Source organism: Suillus plorans (assembly GCF_016647745.1).
Source record: "Suillus plorans strain S12 chromosome Unknown HD556scaffold_24, whole genome shotgun sequence".
Lineage (NCBI taxonomy): Eukaryota > Fungi > Basidiomycota > Agaricomycetes > Boletales > Suillaceae > Suillus > Suillus plorans.
Window position 1 is genome coordinate 406,540 of NW_024537408.1, and position 17,810 is coordinate 424,349.

General features: G+C 47.2%; 5 protein-coding genes across 5 annotated transcripts; 1 reads left to right on the plus strand and 4 right to left on the minus strand.

The window, feature by feature from the left end:
* Positions 1–2,501: 2,501 nt before the first annotated feature.
* HD556DRAFT_1367618 (uncharacterized protein) lies at positions 2,502–4,054 on the minus strand. Its single transcript, XM_041302843.1, has 11 exons — positions 4,034–4,054; positions 3,964–3,978; positions 3,872–3,910; positions 3,788–3,816; positions 3,716–3,729; positions 3,630–3,662; positions 3,393–3,452; positions 3,207–3,341; positions 2,919–3,150; positions 2,805–2,865; positions 2,502–2,749 (listed from the first exon to the last, which is right to left on the minus strand). Exons 3-11 carry the CDS (start codon positions 3,890–3,892, stop codon positions 2,546–2,548), a joined length of 789 nt encoding a protein of 262 aa, XP_041160915.1. The 5' UTR covers positions 3,893–3,910; positions 3,964–3,978; positions 4,034–4,054; the 3' UTR covers positions 2,502–2,545.
* Positions 4,055–4,806: 752 nt separating this feature from the next.
* HD556DRAFT_1442663 (uncharacterized protein) lies at positions 4,807–6,505 on the plus strand (the record flags this gene model as incomplete). The annotated part of the gene is made up of 14 exons (XM_041306490.1): positions 4,807–4,879; positions 4,935–4,967; positions 5,018–5,037; positions 5,092–5,106; positions 5,154–5,196; positions 5,255–5,283; positions 5,349–5,356; positions 5,406–5,437; positions 5,491–5,541; positions 5,599–5,658; positions 5,717–5,857; positions 5,909–6,137; positions 6,195–6,246; positions 6,302–6,505. The coding sequence occupies 14 exons, from the start codon at positions 4,807–4,809 to the stop codon at positions 6,503–6,505; spliced, it is 990 nt and encodes a 329-aa protein (XP_041160916.1).
* A 975-nt stretch (positions 6,506–7,480) lies between these two features.
* Positions 7,481–7,923, minus strand: HD556DRAFT_1367679 (uncharacterized protein). The gene is given in 3 exon segments (XM_041302844.1): positions 7,481–7,609; positions 7,626–7,665; positions 7,723–7,923. 3 exon segments carry the CDS (start codon positions 7,728–7,730, stop codon positions 7,496–7,498), a joined length of 162 nt encoding a protein of 53 aa, XP_041160917.1. The 5' UTR covers positions 7,731–7,923; the 3' UTR covers positions 7,481–7,495.
* Positions 7,924–8,256: 333 nt separating this feature from the next.
* HD556DRAFT_1474392 (histidine phosphatase superfamily) lies at positions 8,257–10,581 on the minus strand (the record flags this gene model as incomplete). Its single annotated transcript, XM_041308501.1, has 10 exons — positions 8,257–8,780; positions 8,833–8,906; positions 8,961–9,167; positions 9,229–9,234; positions 9,288–9,363; positions 9,417–9,696; positions 9,749–9,767; positions 9,821–9,909; positions 9,960–10,359; positions 10,410–10,581. 10 exons carry the CDS (start codon positions 10,579–10,581, stop codon positions 8,490–8,492), a joined length of 1,614 nt encoding a protein of 537 aa, XP_041160918.1. The 3' UTR covers positions 8,257–8,489.
* A 3,274-nt stretch (positions 10,582–13,855) lies between these two features.
* Positions 13,856–16,424, minus strand: HD556DRAFT_1291397 (histidine phosphatase superfamily). Its single transcript, XM_041299391.1, has 9 exons — positions 16,119–16,424; positions 15,668–16,067; positions 15,529–15,617; positions 15,449–15,467; positions 15,111–15,390; positions 14,986–15,061; positions 14,656–14,889; positions 14,528–14,601; positions 13,856–14,474 (listed from the first exon to the last, which is right to left on the minus strand). The coding sequence occupies exons 1-9, from the start codon at positions 16,288–16,290 to the stop codon at positions 14,103–14,105; spliced, it is 1,716 nt and encodes a 571-aa protein (XP_041160919.1). The 5' UTR covers positions 16,291–16,424; the 3' UTR covers positions 13,856–14,102.
* Between the last annotated feature and the right edge of the window lie 1,386 nt (positions 16,425–17,810).

Consider the following 17,810-nt stretch of genomic DNA (forward strand, 5'->3'; position numbering starts at 1 on the left):
GCAGACTGGGCGGGCGCTTTCGTAGATGCTTTGTCGGTGGTGACCGCCATTCAGTCTTGTTCGGTGTCTCGGTCAACAGGAATATTGAGGGAGCAGCAATCACTTACATGCGCTATAGTGAGTAGTCGTTAAGTTGCATCTTCTGTAAGATACTGACTATCCCTGAGGCCTGAACCCTGATGTCAGCTTTGCTGTAGACACGTGGTGTCCTGCATACGGATCATCTTCAGCGCTTCTTCCAGGAGTTTTCTTTAGTAGGCGCCGTGGCCGCTTTTACTGTGTTTCAACGTTCAACTGTCGTAACTGATATAATTTCCTGGCCACGTCTGAGTCAGTCGACCCGAGATCTCTTCTTACATTTATCTTGTGCTGATAAGTGATAACATGAATGTACGAATTAATCGTTTGATACTAGTTGGCTGTGGTAATGGTACCTCCAGGTCAGGCCGAGGGAGAATGAGATGTTCGTTCCTGCCAGCATAATTGGGTCTTGAAAGTGACAGCTTTGCTCCATTGCGTAGTTTCTCCTGAGCGCTGCAAGCCAATTGATTCCTTACAAGTTTGGCCGCCATGCGGACACGGAGCGAGAAATGCTGAACTGGCCCATATACGCGCGAGGCTAAGCATACAAACTGCTATCGATATAGCGTGGGCGTCGAACTGTTTAAGGACTGTTGCAGAGTCTCCGGGTGGGCGGTGAACTATGAGTGGAGCGTCCGATGGAAGAAGCATCCCTTTTGATCACCACTGAACAGAGAACGCTGGCTGCAGACCGAGGAGTATGAAACGAGCTTCTGTCCATCATTGTGCTCTTACTGACTAGTCTGTATGATGAATGAACTTTGTCCTTCCAATACTGTGACTCGTGAACATCACTGCACCAGTACTTACAGAATGGTTCTCGCCGACAACATCTATGCCCTGGTCACCGTTGGCAACGGCATCATACAAGTCATGCAACTGTATCAGATTGTTGGGACTCGGGCTGATGATGCTAAGCCAACATGGAAAACGTTGAGATATGAACAGTAATTATCGGACATACCAATTTGGCCTTCCTTCATTAAGCCGGGGTGGTTGTGTAGTGCTCTCTAGTGGATTCGTTAAGATCTAGGTCGTGCTTTAGTCGAGATTGCGGGGATGTCGATGGCACCGACCAGGTCATCAAAACCGCGGTCGTTTCATAGTCCAAGGTGGTGTAGGCGTGCGAGATCAGAGTCTTGGCTGCTGTTTTCGCATTCTGTCCAGAGTTCCCGGTAGGAGGATGAAGAGAAAATACCATTCCGAACATCTATGAATGTTGTATATCATAGTACAATTGCAGTCGTTTATCGGGAGTAACATTGATTTGCATAAGTATCTGAAAGAACACAAATGTGGCAGTTGTATCTATGGCAATGAAAGGTTCGGATAGGAGAGGCCGCTCAGCGGGTGTGGGGAGTAGCAGAACTTATTCGTCGAGTACGTGAAAGACGCGGGAAGCACCTTGTGAGAGCTGCAAAGCAGCTGATGTCTGGGACATGTTCAAGATCCAACGGGGAAGGAGGATTATCAGTTGCACTGGTATTTCCGGTCTGCAACGTTGCTGGCGTAGTTTCAGCAACCACATTGGATGTCACCGCCAGCGGCGTGCTACTGCTTGAAGCACCGGCGCGGTCTTGCTTGCGAGGAGGACGTGATATGAGCTAGTTATATACTCTTATATGTCATAACCATGAGATGCGTCAAAAGGAGGAAGACTTACATATTTGCCTCGTGTCGCGAAGACGTCTACAGAGGGGATCCTGCGTGGGCGATGAGTATGGCCCTGGGGAGCGGAGGAGCGGGAAAAGAGACGGTTCATGATGTTCTTGATCCAGGACCCCTCAGCATGGTGCGTGGTGGTAGCAGCAGGATTGTTACGTCCAGGTGGAGGATGTGGATCAAACTGACAAAGGATGGTGAGACGTGCATCAAATATGCAGCTGTATCGTATGGACTTGCATCATCAAAAAACCTATTAGTAGGTATTGGAGCGTGTCTCGGCTGTTGATGTGGGATGGTTTTCTGCAGGACTGAAGTTAGGGATCGTACAAAACAACAAGCGTGAAAGCGTACCTCAAGAATTTTTTCAGTGAACTGTATGGCAGGTCCGAGTCAGCATGAGGCATGGCATGAAGAGAAATTTTCACATGTTGAAGCTCGCTCTCCGACTCCACCAGAGGAACTGTCCATGATGTGCGAACATAGCTGTCTTTACAGCCAGTCGCGATGAGTTTGCTGTCCTCGGAAAATGCCACACACCAGACTAAACAAATACTGCGAGATCTCTGGCACTGGAACTCAAACTTATTTCCCGTAGGATCTTCTAGACGTCCTATTGGTTTAAACATTACCAGCGTGTACAGTAAATCACTCGACTAAATACTACGACGAAAACTTTTGTATGTCTCCTTGAAATATAATTCAAAACACCAAATAAACTTAATCACGAAAGCGCGAATAAATAAAAGCAAATTCCCCTGCTCCTTGGAGAGTACCAGAGAACCGTCAACTTCACCGAACATCACACACTGTTGCCAGTCGATATATGCACACGCTCTTGGAAAGCGATCGAGGTCATGGCGGTTGCCGCATCGGAGTCTGCCACGAGCTCAGCGTAATACTTTCGAACACTAAGAATCAGGCGTGGTCCCAGCACACCAATCTGCGCGATTAAGAAAATTTGAAGAAATTCAGAATAAATCTGAGCTTTCAGGGAGTTTTGGTCCTATAGAAATGATGAGCTATGGTCGCATACAGAGGTCAGTGAAAGATTGACATACTACCGTTGAGAGTGCTTGAGAGAAGTCAGATATGAGCTGGAAGCAAGAAACAGCAAGAAAGCTGCCACCGCCAAACCTTCAGTAAAAGGAATAATAATCACACCGTGAGCTCACCTCACAAAGTAGACCACGTGAGATTTCAGCAGTACCGTGAAACAGTCCCCGGTAATATTTCCTGTCGAATATTGTCGCAATTCCCTGAAGTGTTTTACAGCAATCCAGAATGCGAGACATAGTGCGAGGACCTCCCACACACTTCCGAGTATCCAAATAATGAGATCCAGACGCAAGCCATCGTCTCCAAAGTCAATCGAGCACTGATGAGTGCCAGAAAGAATGAGTTCCTCTGGTATTCATCAATGAGAACTATGCACGTTTATTTTTATCCACAATCAAGCGTACCTCCTGAAAGATGTAGGGTTACCATTAGAGTGACCACTCCATTGAAAATGTTGTCAGCCAGGAAGATGACACTGAGAAATATCAGGATATTTCTGGATCGTTCATACATGGCATATAACCGAGTAATCATGACGACTTGCAGCATGTTTCAGTCAAGGAAATAACTGTTGTAGGTGCCAAGCTCACCCCCCAGCATTATAAATACCAAAACATTGATCCATTCCTGTACGATGTACGAAATAACGCCTGACGAATCCAGTCAGTGACAAGCCTCGGGTAGCACACACTCCAAATGGACTCACATCTGGGGCAGTACAGTGTAGCAGTCATTAATAAACTAAGAAGTTAGTAAAGAATCACACTGACCCCTACAGGACACCACGACCGATTAAAGGGGGATGGCAGGCATGTGCAGAAAACTCACCGTATCTGTTAGTGAGATGGTTGGAAGACAGCCTATGCCGTTGTTTAGGAGAAGCGACGGCAGCGAATATACTAAGGAGACATACTCCACACAGTGATACTGATTATGAGAGGTAGACAATCAATACGACATCGATTGTTTGACCTTTCGAACATACGCATTACATAAGATTCCAAGGTAGCGCATCTAGGATACGTTCAAGTCAGCATAACATGGAAACTACAACAAACAAGCCGCATACACCGAGATACAGAACTGTCATTAGGGACCAGCGTTGACCCTGGAATTCAGTGTACATTCATGTGTGTTCCTCTGACATGATACTCCACTCACCCAGATCAGTTCGACCTAGGACAAAACCATTGTTAGCGAGATGGCCGCCCCAGTCATAGCATTGACATACCTCCTGTCCGAACGAAAGTGCTGAAATAGTTCTAGGATATCAGCAGTCCTTTAATATCATCATGCTCACCCCAATCATACATCACTCCAACAAAAGTGGCAACTGCAAAACCGCAGCTAAGGTTAGAATGAGTCAGCTTCAACATTCAACAGCTCTGCACGAACCTACAAGATAACTGGAATAACGATATCCGTTTATGGTCGGCCACAAAGTGGGATCGTTTGAGACTATGGTCATATTGGTAGAGAATGAGTGTGGGTGAGAGGCAAACTTGGTGGACGTATGGCAATGAGATACACCATAATCATGTGCTTTAATTACCAAAATGAGGTCGAGGGATTATATCCGGATCCGTTCCTGCAGTGCACATATCTTCGTATGGAGAAAGATGAATTTTCAATCTAGGCGCGTTTATAACATGAATGTTGGTCGTGAAGCAGTTACAGTGCCTCCATCATCGGACTTTGTATCACATGGATGCCAAAAATGGTAAGTGCAGAAGCAATGTGGCGTACTCATCAGTTTGCACAGCTACTTAGTGCACAAATCACGCTTAGACCTGATGAAGTCTATAGTAATACGTGCCTAGTTGCCGATATCATCAACATTTGTAATTCACCTGGGTGGAGGTTTGAAAATCTATTTTCATTCAATCAAGGAACAAATGTCCAAATCACCACCATGCCGATTTCGGTGATACAAGCGCTGAGCGCTGAATGCTGGTATATGAACACTAGATCTTTATACACTCCCAACATTCGCCATCCTCCAATATGACTGTAATCTCAAATGATCCCAGTTGGTTACCGTTGATCGATTTGAGTTTTTTTTACAGCTATTGGATCGGTTCGTCATATCATTTGGTGTTGTCTTGATCTAACGTCCACTTGTGCCTTCGCAGTTGCCGCAGGCATCGTAGTGGTATATGATTGGGGTGAGCAGGACAGTGTCCTGAAATCGCTGATATTCTCATGATATTTCCAGTATTAACACTCGGACAAGAGGTGGGTTGATGCTATTGCGCCGGAGCAGCCAACTTGCTAACAATGCTGTCATAGATCGAACTGATTTGGGTGAGTCACAGTCCCATATCAGAAGAAAAACAATGAATTCGTGACAGACGCAACACTGGTCTTTTATGACGGTGCTGTACCTAGTTGTTCGTGCCTCATGTTATACCACGGCATGTTTCGCGGTTGTTCTGACTTCGAAATGTTCTAGATACGCTATGCTGGGATACCATATTCTGTGTATGTTAATCGAGGCCAAAAAGTAGTTGCTGCACTGATAGCCCATCTCTCATTACCAGTGCTAGGATTCTGGGTATGTCTCATATGCACCGTGTTCGATTCTTCTAACCGGCGGCACCCAGGAACCAATACGTCGGTCCCGTTGACAGATGCAGTGAGTATTCCGCAATCATTTCATTCATATCCAATGAATACATTCATTTGTAGGGGTGAGTGTGATTTTACCATTGGACTTGGCTCGACATAATGACTCAATAGGTGTGAGTCGGGGCGTTTTATCCTAGTACGAGAGTGACCGTTAATCGGGTGCTTCAGGCAATATCATAATCTATGCAGTAAATGGGACAAATGTGGTCGTAACTGCCATGTTGGGCGGTGAGTTACTAGGTTGCGATACCTCAGTGATATTAACTCGACTGAAATATGATCCAAGCCATCATGCTTGCTCGGTTGTATGCCATGTATCAGAGATCTGGCAGGATGCTTATCTTCCTCGTTGTAATCTTCCTGGCTGTAAACACCGCCTGCGGAGTAATCGTGATAATAGCATACAAGTATTATATTGGTGGAGCGGGTAAGCTTTACTTTGTGAATTGAAGAACACAGCTCATTGGACAAATATCAGAGGAACTAATACTCTCTGGCATTCATATGTGCGCTGACGGATCTGATGAAGTTCTTACATCAATGATCTGGATGCTCAACACTATTTGGGAGATCCTCGCACTGTGTCTTTCAGTCTGGATCGCTGCGAAGCACTTCCGTGACCTGCGACGACTCAACCCATTGACAGGATCGACCATGGGGGACTGCTTCAGAGTGCTGACGGAATCTCACGTGCTTTATTTTGCAAGGTGAGCTTGTAATGCGAATGTGCTTATCGTTTTCTGCTCAAGTTCTGCACGTGCTAGCTTTGCTGGTGTCTCTTGCCTCCAGCTTATTGATACCTCTCCAGAGCTCGAGGTGCGCCAACATGTCACTGACATCTACATGTGACCACTGCTCATCATTTCTGTAGAATTTGAATTACATCGGAGTTGAGATACTCTTTGGTGCTATGAATATTTTATTGTCCGTGCAGATGTTTCTGCTGGGACCACGCCTCATTCTTAGTGTTCGACAATTTAACGCTAAACTCGTGGCCGAATCCGACGCAGAAACTAGCATGAATTCAATCGTCTTCCAGGAGCATGTGCATGTACCAACTAGCAGCACTGTCTAGGAAATGGTTGCCGAGTGTTCCGCATGCAGGAGATGTTTGGTCGAGGATCCGTCGTATTTATTTTAGTCATGGCGTCTCAAAGTATATTTAGACGAGGTTTATGTAGACAAACCTATTTCTCGTTGTATCACTACTTGAAGTCGGTGATCTGCTCACCCACACTCGTACCGAGTAGCAAGCTGCAATTACTCGGCACATCTAGTAATGAACCCGACCCTTGATGCCCAGACAGTTGATTCTACGTGTTCGCAAAATCCCTTTGTCTGAGATGACTGTAACTCATCGTTGCTCAGATGCGCTTTCATCCATCTGGGCCACGGAACAGGAATAAATCGCGCGGACTCGTGGTTCCTCTATCGCGAATGAACATAGCCAGAAGATGAGGTGTGCCGAGCGGGGACCCGGAGTAGAGAATTAAAGATCCGGAGCTGACTGTTAATGCCATGAACCACGGCATTCCGACGTTGCATCCATACATACGTTGATCGGAGCTGCACCATCGCTCATGCGAGTGTAAATTGTGCAACGAGTTTGCGTCCTTGCAATGATCTGTTTGAGCCCATCATGCGACGTATGGATAGCAGAGTAAAGGTTCGATCAAGATACATACATACATATATCCACCATCTAGACTGAGCGAACGGAAGCAAGGGAACTGTAAAGTATACTGTAGAAGTAGCGTGTTTGAGCTCAGACTGGAGACAACTGATAAGCCAAGGGTTCCGCAGCATCATTGGACTCTCGCCTTTAATTGCAGACTGTCCAGGCAGAGTGCCATTCAAGGGTAATATGAAAGTAGCTGTCAGCTTTCAAGCGGAGGGTTCAGAAGTTTTTTTTCTTTTTTTTTGGTGGAACGATGTTATCTGGCAGTAGCAACTGACAAGGTCAGCCCGAAAGGATACGTTTAGGTCGGTTTGCACCCGTGTGTAGTCACCCAGAGGAAATACTTTATGTACACTTTGTAGCAGTGTGAGACACAGTACCTCAGAATTATTTCTTCCGTCCCGGAGGGCGGCGAGGCACCATACTCACTAAAACCCCTGATTGGCGGACCCAATTGTCCGGAAGGTTGTCTTCGTTTAGAAGGAGACCGCTCCAAGTCTTGACTCTTGAGAACCTTATCGGCTTGAATTGCCTTTCTACCGTACCTCTTAGAGTCGGTAAGGAGCCTATCAAATTTAAGTCTCGTATTCATCGCGTGAATCCATCTGTTATAGATTTCCATGTTCGAGTGGTATTTGTCCTTATCACCATCGAATTTGATGACTCGTTCGCATCTGGCTTCGACATGTCGTGGCTGATACAATTTGTCGGCCGGCCTATCGATAGTCGAACCAAGATATCTTAAGCTCGCATCGTTCTTCTAATGTTAGGTTACCATATGGATGCAATGAATCAATGGGTTCATATTATTTGGCTGTGGTACCATCATATCCACAGGCAGACCAGCTTCAAGTTTGTGTTCCCGCGGGCAGTTGGAAAGCTTCGAATTCTGCCATTTGGAGGTTCAGCAAGGTCTTTTATATGCTTTAGGTTGGATAGGCTGTTTTCAATGCCTCCTTGGTTTACGAGATAACAGTGACCATTCTCCTTGGATCTCTGTCTGAGATAGACAGCCGCCGCCGTCGCGGGACTTGCTAATCAAGGGTGCAACAGTTATTTGACAGTCCTGTATTGAAGCACAAAGTTCTGGAAAGGTAGACGTGGCACGTGCACATGACTGTCATCTGGCATTCTAAAGTGAAACGTTGCCTGCGCAATCAATTCATGTGACCCCCATGTACGTGCTCCACATGAGCTCCACACCGCTCACCATCCATCTGCGCAACAGTGTATAAATGCGGTCGCACAGTACATGTAACTGTCGGTCAGAAACGTATTGGTACGAAATGCGCGTCATTTACCTTTTCCCGACATCATAAACGTTATCCAAAAGGTGTCAACTGATGGGTACGTACATACAACCAAATACTCATCCATCCTTTTAACTGGGGTATCTTCCATCGATGATGTTGTCGGGATTAGGCATAGTATAATTGGCGAAGCAATCATGCGCGTAGTTGATTTCCCCAATTCGTTCATGCATTCCGCTGATAAAGCTGGCCAGCGCGCAGAGACCATTCGAATCTTCTGTGCAACCATGAATGCCCGTCAGTGGTACCACCCCATCGTTCAGAAGGAACCGAATATGAGTAGGCTCCTCTGAGGCTGGGCAACTGAGCACCTGGGCTACAAGCTGGCTGGCAAAAGGTGCGATCTGGCTAGAGATGTAAGACTGATTGACTCGTCAGAAATAGAGACAAGCGGTGGTTCATGAGAACGCGTACACGGTGAGGGGGTATATGGTCGGTTGGAAGAGGACCAGTCGCAGCTAGACTAGTAAAGTTCAGAGCAGTGACGACTGAGCCCTTTCGTCAGTAGTCTTGCATTGGAAAAGAAGGCAGTGACAACATACTACAGGAGATGACCGTGTCGTGGGAAGCGTCAACATATATAGGTTGATTAAGAGGGAATGTGATGTTGCTCGAATCAAGAGTGCTGTTGGTGCTGCTGTTCCAGACATTGATGGGAGTGTGAGTGAGACGCGACACTAGCTCCTGGACATAGCCAAGGCCCTGCGCTGCCGCTGTTGGATTCCCTGGTCCATTGCTGTACCAGAAATCTTGGTTCACAACGAAGTCAACAGTCGCTCAGGCTACAAGTTTACCACTCAATGTACTCACCAAGATCTGCAAATAGAGATCACCGCCGAGCTCAGCAAGAATCATTTGAGGGAACATACCGTTGTAGTACTCGAATCCTTCCCATTCTTCCTCAGTAAAAAGGTCGCAAAACTTGGAATATCCGAGGGCCACAGTCTGCAGGTTTTCAGAAGAAAAAACCATAAAGATTGTGAAAAGGATGAGATTACCTCATAAGCGCACATTTGCTGCATGTAAACTAACCGTGAGATGGTCAAATTAAATCCTTGGAGCATTGGTTGCAAGCGCGTTTGAGCATCTTTGAGATAGATATCCGCCCATTTGCTGGCCTGGGTGCCACCGAAATAACCGATATCCTCCGAATTGGCGTTGGGGCACACATCATAAGGAGCTAGGGTGTTGTTGAAGTTGTTCTCCTCGATGATGATCTCCTGGTGATAGTCGGTCTCGTAAGTTCTGACGTCAAAAAAGCCTGCAGCAAAGTTCAGGCTACCAATAACATCATGAGGCGCAGCACATAGAATGTGAATCAATTGCTTACGCAGAATCTACCATGCGATCTATATGACATAAGAAAACCATCAGATGAAACAAACGTTCGATGCAGGCAAACCTTCGGAAGTAGTACGGAATACTGGGAGGTCCGTGAACCCATTAAGCAACTGGCCATATCTGTAGCGGAAGGCAACCCCGATGCTAAAGCTGACGGAGGAGAGCGTCAGTGGAAGCATCGCAAAGAAGAGCCAACGTACAGCGATTCGCGGCCGAAAGGCGTCAAGATCTCCGCGCCCAACTTATACGTCCAGGTTGCCAAAAATTTCAAATCACCAGTGGCGTTAAAGCCCTCTTTCACTGCAGCAGCATGAATGTCAGACGCGAACTGAGAAAGTCCGGAGCCAGAAGTTGGATAGCGGGCACCGTGGCGCATCAAGAGATGCACAGCATTGAGGCCACACCCTTCTGGGATGACGGGGGATGCGTCAGGAAGACCAAATGACTCCACAGAGTAGAAGGGCGACAAGTTGCCCCAGTGACGCGTCACATTGAAATTGCTGTCTGCGCCATCTGCTGAATTCGGCCTCGACAAGGGAAATATGTTTTCGACCTTAGAGAACGGGATGGCAGTGACGATGGCCGCAGGTTCAGCACCAGCTGAATTTTTTGATTAGAACACAGGAAATGTAATTAGCCTTATCATTTACTGGGCGTTGGACCTGCATAACCGACTTGAGATGCATCTGGGAAGTAAGCGTCAACAGTAGTGTTGGTGGCATCAGGGGGAGGATAAGAATCAACGACGGTTGATCCTGCATAACTGGATGCGGACTCTGCAGCACAGAACGGCAGAGCAAGCAACAGAACGGTAGCAAGCATGGCTTGATGAGTTAGAGAGGTCAATCGACATACTTTATATAGCAAAAATAGCCAGTAAGAAGTTATGTAACTTCGAACAGAACACCGCTCGAAAACTCAAATATAGTTGGCATTTGAAATTTGAGAATCATGATAATTTCAAATTCGGCACTAATGAGGTGTACCTCGTGATGTGGAAGCGAGTTTGGTAGTGATGCGAACCAGTGAGGCTCTGCCCCCACCGACGATTATCAATTTTGCAAGTGGCTACTGCAACTATCAGTACACCAAGCAGCAAGGACAATTCGGCAATAGACCTGCAAGTGCAGGATACCTCCGCATCATAGCCGCGTCACGACCGCGTCAATTTCACCTGGCCCATTGTTTGCTCTGTTAGCACAAGCAGTCCGGGTACGACTGACACAGTGGCAAATAAGTGGTATCTATTCAGCTAAACAAGAGAATGCTGCGTACGATGGTAGTCCTTCTCCGGGAACATCATCGAATTGCATAAGTATCTTTCCAATACATGCAGTAACATCTACTCCAATAAAAATGCTCAGAAGGGACAAGAAGCCTAGCAGGAACCTGGAGCAAATCGTGATAAACATGGGAGGCACCTTGCGAGAGCTGCAAAGCAGCTGCTGTGTGGGGCATGTGCGACGTCTAGTGGGGAAGAGGGTCTGGTACTTCCAGTCTGCAACGTTGCTGGCGCAGTTTCATTGACCACATGGGATGTCTCCGCCGGTGGCGTGCTGCTGCTTGAGGCACCAGTGTGAGCTTGCCAGTTGCGAGGAGGACGTTGTAGCCGCAACAACTTGTCCCTTTTTCCACTGTGGGCATTAGCGGTGCGCTGCGAGACAATATCAACGTCGCTAGATGAATGTCCAAAAGTCAGGAAAGCTTACATATTTGCCTCGTGTTGTAGGGACGTCCACAAGGGGAGCCCCGCGTGGGCGAGGAGTTTGGTCCTGAGAAACGGAGGAGCGAGAAAAGATATGATCTATCATGTTTTTGATTTTGGAGCCTTTGGTGTTGCATGTAGTGGTGGCGCGATTGGTGCGTCCAGTTGGATCAAACTGTCAAAGGATAGTGAGACGTGCATCAGATCTACTGTATCGTATGGACTTACATCATCGAAGAATGTACTAGTCACTATTGGAGCGTGTTTTGGGCGAGGCCGCAGGTCTGGGATGGTTTTCTGCAGGACTCAAATTAGGGATTGTACAATACAACGAGTGTGAAAGCGTACATTGAGAATTTTCTGAGTGGACTATATGACAGGTCAGCGGGCGTGAAACATGATACAACGAGAAAATTTGCTCACCTGTTGGGGCTGTTCTTCTGACTCGCTCAAAGGGACTATCCATGTACGAACATGTCCATCGTAACAGCCAGTCGCGATGAGTTTGCTGTCTTCGGAAAATGCCACGCACCAGACTGAATCAGGGTGCTCGAGTGGCTCGCTAATGGGTTCAAAAGTGGTCAAGTTAAAGAACCGCGTCGTCTTGTCATGTGACGTGGTGGCGAATTTGGTGCCATCAGGAGCAACGGTTAGTGATAAAAACCATTCGGTGTGCGCGTCAAACTGTTTGATGATGTCTCCGGTGGTAGCATCTGATATTCGGATGCCATTCTGGCTTCCACTGACGAGACGGAGACCATCTGGAGTGAATGTGACTCTAAATGCGCGCTGTTCTATTTTCAGCAACTCTTCTCCACTTGCTGAATTCCAAATGATGATGTGCTCCTCTGTACCCGCTGCTAGTTTTGTCCCATCCGGGGAGTACGATACCGAGTTTGCTATGTTGCCCACTTTGAGCGGTCCGAGGACTATTTTTCCCGTCTCCCTCTTCCACACGCATACTGTTTTGTCCTTTGATGCACTTGCAAATGTCTTGTTGTCCGGTGCAAATACGATGCCCTGAACCACATTCTCATGGCCCTTAAACGAGATGGGCAATCTTTTGAGCTCTCTTTTCAAGTTGTTTGTCGCAACTTCCCAGACCAGGATGCTTCCATTCCATCCTCCACTCGTTATCCAACGTCCATTAGGGGACGCCGAGACCGAGTAGACTCTGGCATCGTGTCCCAACAAGGGCTCTCCCACTTGTTTCCCTGTGTCCAGATCCCACATCCGAAGACTCTCGTCGGCCGAGCCAGTGACAAGGAGATGGGTACCGAGGATGAAAGCTACTTCGTACACAACTTCCTCATGACCCTTGAGTGTCAGTTCAACAGGCTGGGCGGGCGCTTTTGTGGATGCTTTGCGGGTGGTGACCGCCATTCAATCTTGTTCGGTGTCTCGGTCAGCAGGAATATTGAGGGCGCACCAATCGCTTACATGCGCTATAGTGAGTAGTCGTTGAGTTGCATCTTCTGTAACTTATAAGATACTGACTATCGCTGAGCGCTGAACCCTTTGCTGTATACACGTGGTGTCCTGTATACGGATTATCTTCAGCGCTTCTTCCAGGAACTTTCTTCAGTGGGCGCCGTGGGCGCTTTTACTGTGTCTCAAGACTCTCAACCTGTTATAATTTCCCGGCGGCCCGGCCACGTTCGACTCAGTTGACCCGAGATCTCTTCCTGCATGTATATTGTACCGATAAGTGATAACATGAATGTAACGAATCAATTGCTTGATACTGTTTGGCCGTGGTAATAGTAACACCGTCCAGGTCAGGCTGAGGGAGAATGAGATGTCCGTTCCTACCAACATCATTGGTTCTTGAAAGTGGCAGCTTTGCTCCATTGCATAGTTATCCCCATGTTGGCCTTGCTGTAGACTGTTAGTGTATAGACTTGCAATTACTCTTTTCTATCGATCTTGCTTCTTTCAGAAAGTTTCCCTGGCTGTAGCAGGCGCCGCGACCGCTTTTACTGCGCTTCGGCATGTCATGGCTGATACATTGTATCGGCCAGCCTATAGTGGAATCAAGATATCTTCTCGCACTGCTCTTCTAATGTTAGGTGACCATGTGGATGCAATGAATCAATGGGTTCATATTATTTGGCTGTGGTACCATCATATCCTCAGGCAGATCAGCTTTGTGTTCCCGCAGGCAGTTGAAAAGCTTCAAGTTCTGCAATCTAAAGGCTCAGCAAGGTCTTTTATATGCTTTAGGTTGGATATATAGGCTGTTTTCAATGCCTCCTTGGTTTACGAAAGAACAGTGACCATTCTCCTTGGATCTCTGTCTGAGATAGACAGGCGCCACCGTCGCGGGACTTGGGTGCAACAGTTTGACAGTCCCGTATTGAAGCACAAAGTTCTGGAAAGGTAGACGCGGCGCTTGTCTGTTATCTAACATTCGAAAGTGAAACGTTTCCTGCGCAAGTAATTCGCGTGACCCCCATGTACGTGTTCCACATGAGCTCCACACCGCTCACCACTCATCTGCGTTCTTATTCGGACATATCATTCTGATGGTGGGAAGCAGTCCCTTTGCGCAACAGTATATAAATGCAGTTGCACATCACAGTACATGTAACATCGAAATCTGTCGGTCAAAAATGGATTGGTATGAAATGCGCATCGTTTACCTTTTCCCCGACATCATAAGCATTCTGCAAAAGGTTGCCACTTGTAGGTATATACGACCAAATATCCAATCATCCTTTTGACTAGGGTATCTTCCGTCGATGATATTGTCGGGATTGGGCATAGTATAATTGGCGAAGCAATCATGCGCGTAGTTGATCTGCCCGATTCGTTCATGCATCCCGCTGATAAAGCTGGGTAGCGCACAAAGACCGTTCGAATCTTCTGTGCAACCATGAATGCCCGTCAGTGGCACCACCCCATCGTTCAGAAGGAACCGGATATGAGTTGGCTCCTCCGAGGCTGGGCAACTGATCACCTGCGCTACAAGCTGGCTGGCGAAAGGTGCGATCTGGCTAGAAATGTAAGACTGATGTGACCCGTCAGAAATAGTGACAAGCGGTGGTTCATGAGAACGCGTACACGGTGAGGGGGTATATGGTCGGTTGGGAGAGGACCAGTTGCAGCTAGACTAGTAAAGTTCAGAGCAGTGACGACTGAGCCCTTTCGTCAGTAGTCTTGCATTGGAAAAGAAGGCAGTGACAACATACTACAGGAGATGACCGTGTCGTGGGAAGCGTCAACATATATAGGTTGATTAAGAGGGAATGTGATGTTGCTCGAATCAAGAGTGCTGTTGGTGCTGCTGTTCCAGACATCGATGGGAGTGTGGGTGAGACGCGACACTAGCTCCTGGACATAGCCAAGGCCCTGCGCTGCCGCTGTTGGATTGCCTGGTCCATTGCTGTACCAGAAATCTTTGTTCACAACGAAGTCAACAGTCGCTCAGGCTACAAGTTTACCGCTCAATGTAGTACTCACCAAGATCTGCAAATAGAGATCCCCGCTGAGATCAGCAAGGATAATTTGAGGGAACATACCATTGTAGTACTCAAATCCTTCCCATTCTTCCTCAGTGAAAAGCTCGCAAAACTTGGAATATCCAAGGGCCACCGTCTGCAGCATGTCACAAATCCATGAAGACCGCGTCAAAGGATGGGATTACCTCATAAGCGCACAGTTCTTGCATGTCAACCAATAGTGAGATGGTCAAATTCAATCCTTGGATCATTGGTTGCAAGCGCCTTCGAGCATCTTTGAGATAGATATCCGCCCATTTACTGGCCTGGGTGCCACCGAAGTATCCGATATCCTCCGAGTTGGCGTTGGGGCACACATCATAAGGAGCTAGGGTGTTGTTGAAGTTGTTCTCCTCGATGATGATCTCCTGATGATAGTCGGTCTTGTAAGTTCTGACGTCAAAAAAGCCTGCAGCAAAGTTCAGGCTACCAATAGTAGTATCATGAGGCGCAGCGCACGCAAAAATATGAATCAATTGCTTACGCAGAATCCACCATGCGATCTATACGATATAAGCCAACCATCAGAGCGCATTATGAAATAAATGTTCGATGCAAACAAACCTTCGGAAGTAGTGCGGAATACTGGGAGGTCCGTGAAGCCATTAAGCAACTGGCCATATCTATAGCGAAAGGCAACCCCGTTGCTAAAGCTGACGGAGGAGAGCGTCAGTGGAAGCATCGCAAAGAAGAGCCAACGTACAGGGATTCGCGGCCAAAAGGCGTCAAGATCTCCGCGCCCAACTTATATGTCCAGGTTGCCAAGAATTCCAAATCATCAGTGGCACTAAAGCCGTCTTTCATTGCAGCAGCATGAATGTCAGAGGCGAACTGAGAAGGTCCGGAGCCAGAAGTTGGATAGCGGGCGCCGTGGCGCATCAAGAGATGCACTGCATTGAGGCCACACCCTTCTGGGATGATGGGGGATGCGTCAGGAAGTCCAAATGACTCTACGGAGTACATGGGCGACAAGTTGCCCCAGTGACGCGTCACATTGAAATTGCTGTCTGCGCCGTCTGCAGAGTTGGGCCTCGACAAGGGAAATATGTTTTCGACCTTAGAGAACGGGATGGCAGTGACGATGGCCGCAGGTTCAGCACCAGCTGAATATTTTTGATTAGAACATGGGAAATACAATTAGCATTAACACCCACTAGGCGTTGGACCTGCATAACCGACTTGAGATGCATCCGGGAAGTAAGCGTCAATAGCGGTGTTGGTAGCACCGGGGGGAGGATAAGAATCGACGACGGTTGATCCTGCATAACTGGATGCAGACTCTGCAGCGCAGAACGGCAGAGCAAGCACCAGAACGGTAGCAAACATGGCTTAGTGTGTTAGAGAGGTCAGTCGACATACGTTATATAGCAAATGTGCGTGATTATATAGCTACATAGTAAGAAGTTAACTTCGAACAGAACGCTACACATATGTGGACATGCTCGAAAATCAAAATGACATTGGCATGGGAAATTTGAAAATCATTTCAAATTCGGCACTAATGAAATGTATATTTGGTCGTATTTACCCACAAGTTGCCACCTTTTGAAGAACGTTTATGATGTCGGAAAAAGGTGAACAACGCACATATTCCACTAATCCGACATATTTCATTATTACATTTTACATTTATAACAAGGACACCGTGACGCCTTCGCGATTGGTCTGTTCTTCGACACCAAATTGTATTTACGGTATGTAGCAAGTGAGGAAACACAATATTCACACAGTTCTGTTCTTCGTTTGTCTCTGCAAACAGCATATCTCTTCGTGTTCTCACCCTGGACAATGCCGTATATAATTGGCTGTGAGCAAACAGATCTGTTCCCAGGTCAAGTACTGTGTCAGTCCTTGGCAACCATTGAGTGTGTCTGCATGCGCTGCATGCAGCGGAAATTGCCTTCAGTTTACTGTCCACGAAGAACGGTGTGGAATCCAAACAGCAAGGAAAACTCAGCAATAGACCTATCTTCATCTGCAAGTGCAGGATATCTCCGCATCACAGGCGCGTCACGACCGCGTCAATTTTACCTGGCCCATTGTTTGCTCTGTTAGCGCAAGCAGTCCAGGTATTACCGGCAAATAAGTGGTATCTAATCAGCTGAACAAGAGAATGCTGCATACGATGGTAGTCCTTTACCAGGAACATTATCGAATTAGTATCTTCCAATACATGTGGTAACATCTACCCCAATAAAAATACTCAGAAGGGACAAGAAGCCTAGCAGGAACCTGAAGTGGATCGTGATAAACATGGGAGGCACATTGCGAGAACCGCAAAGCAGCTGCTGTGTGGGGCATGTGCGACATCTAGTGGAGAGGAGGGACTGGTACTTCCGGTCTGCAACGTTGCTGGCCCAGTTTCATTGACCACATTGGACGTCCCCGCTGGTGGCATGCTGCTGCTCGAGGCACCAGCGTGGGCTTGCTTGCGAGGAGGACGTTGTAGCCGCAACAACTTGTCCCTTTTTCCACTGTGAGCATTAGCGGTGCGCTGCGAGACAATATCAACGTCACTAGGTGGGTGTCAAAAGTCAGGAAAGCTTACATATTTGCCTCGCGTTGCAAAGATATCCACAAAGGGAAACCCCCGTGGGTGCCGGTGAGGAGTATGGTCCTGGGAAGCGGAGGAGCGAGAAAAGATACGATGTATCATGTTTTTGATTTTGGAACCTTTGGCATTGCGCGTAGTGCCGATGCGATTGTTGCGTGCAGTTGGATCAAACTGTCAAAGGATGGTGAGACGTGCATCAGATCTACTGTATCATATGGACTTACATCATCGAAGAATCTATTAGTCGCTATTGGAGTGCATTTTAGGCGAAGCCGCGGATCTGGGATGGTTT

Bases quoted from the DNA above. Each gene is read 5' to 3' on its own strand.
- HD556DRAFT_1291397 (XM_041299391.1), bottom strand. From the start codon at position 16,290: ATGTTTGCTACCGTTCTGGTGCTTGCTCTGCCGTTCTGCGCTGCAGAG. The intron at 15,618-15,667 runs GTACGTTGGCTC...CTCCTCCGTCAG, and splicing joins CCTTTTGGCCGCGAATCCCT to CTTTAGCAACGGGGTTGCCT. The intron at 14,475-14,527 runs GTACGCGTTCTC...GGGTCACATCAG, and splicing joins ACCATATACCCCCTCACCGT to TCTTACATTTCTAGCCAGAT.
- HD556DRAFT_1367618 (XM_041302843.1), bottom strand. From the start codon at position 3,892: ATGACAGTTCTGTATCTCGGT. The intron at 3,817-3,871 runs GTATGCGGCTTG...AACGTATCCTAG, and splicing joins TGACAGTTCTGTATCTCGGT to ATGCGCTACCTTGGAATCTT. The intron at 2,866-2,918 runs GTGAGCTCACGG...TGGCGGTGGCAG, and splicing joins CACGTGGTCTACTTTGTGAG to CTTTCTTGCTGTTTCTTGCT.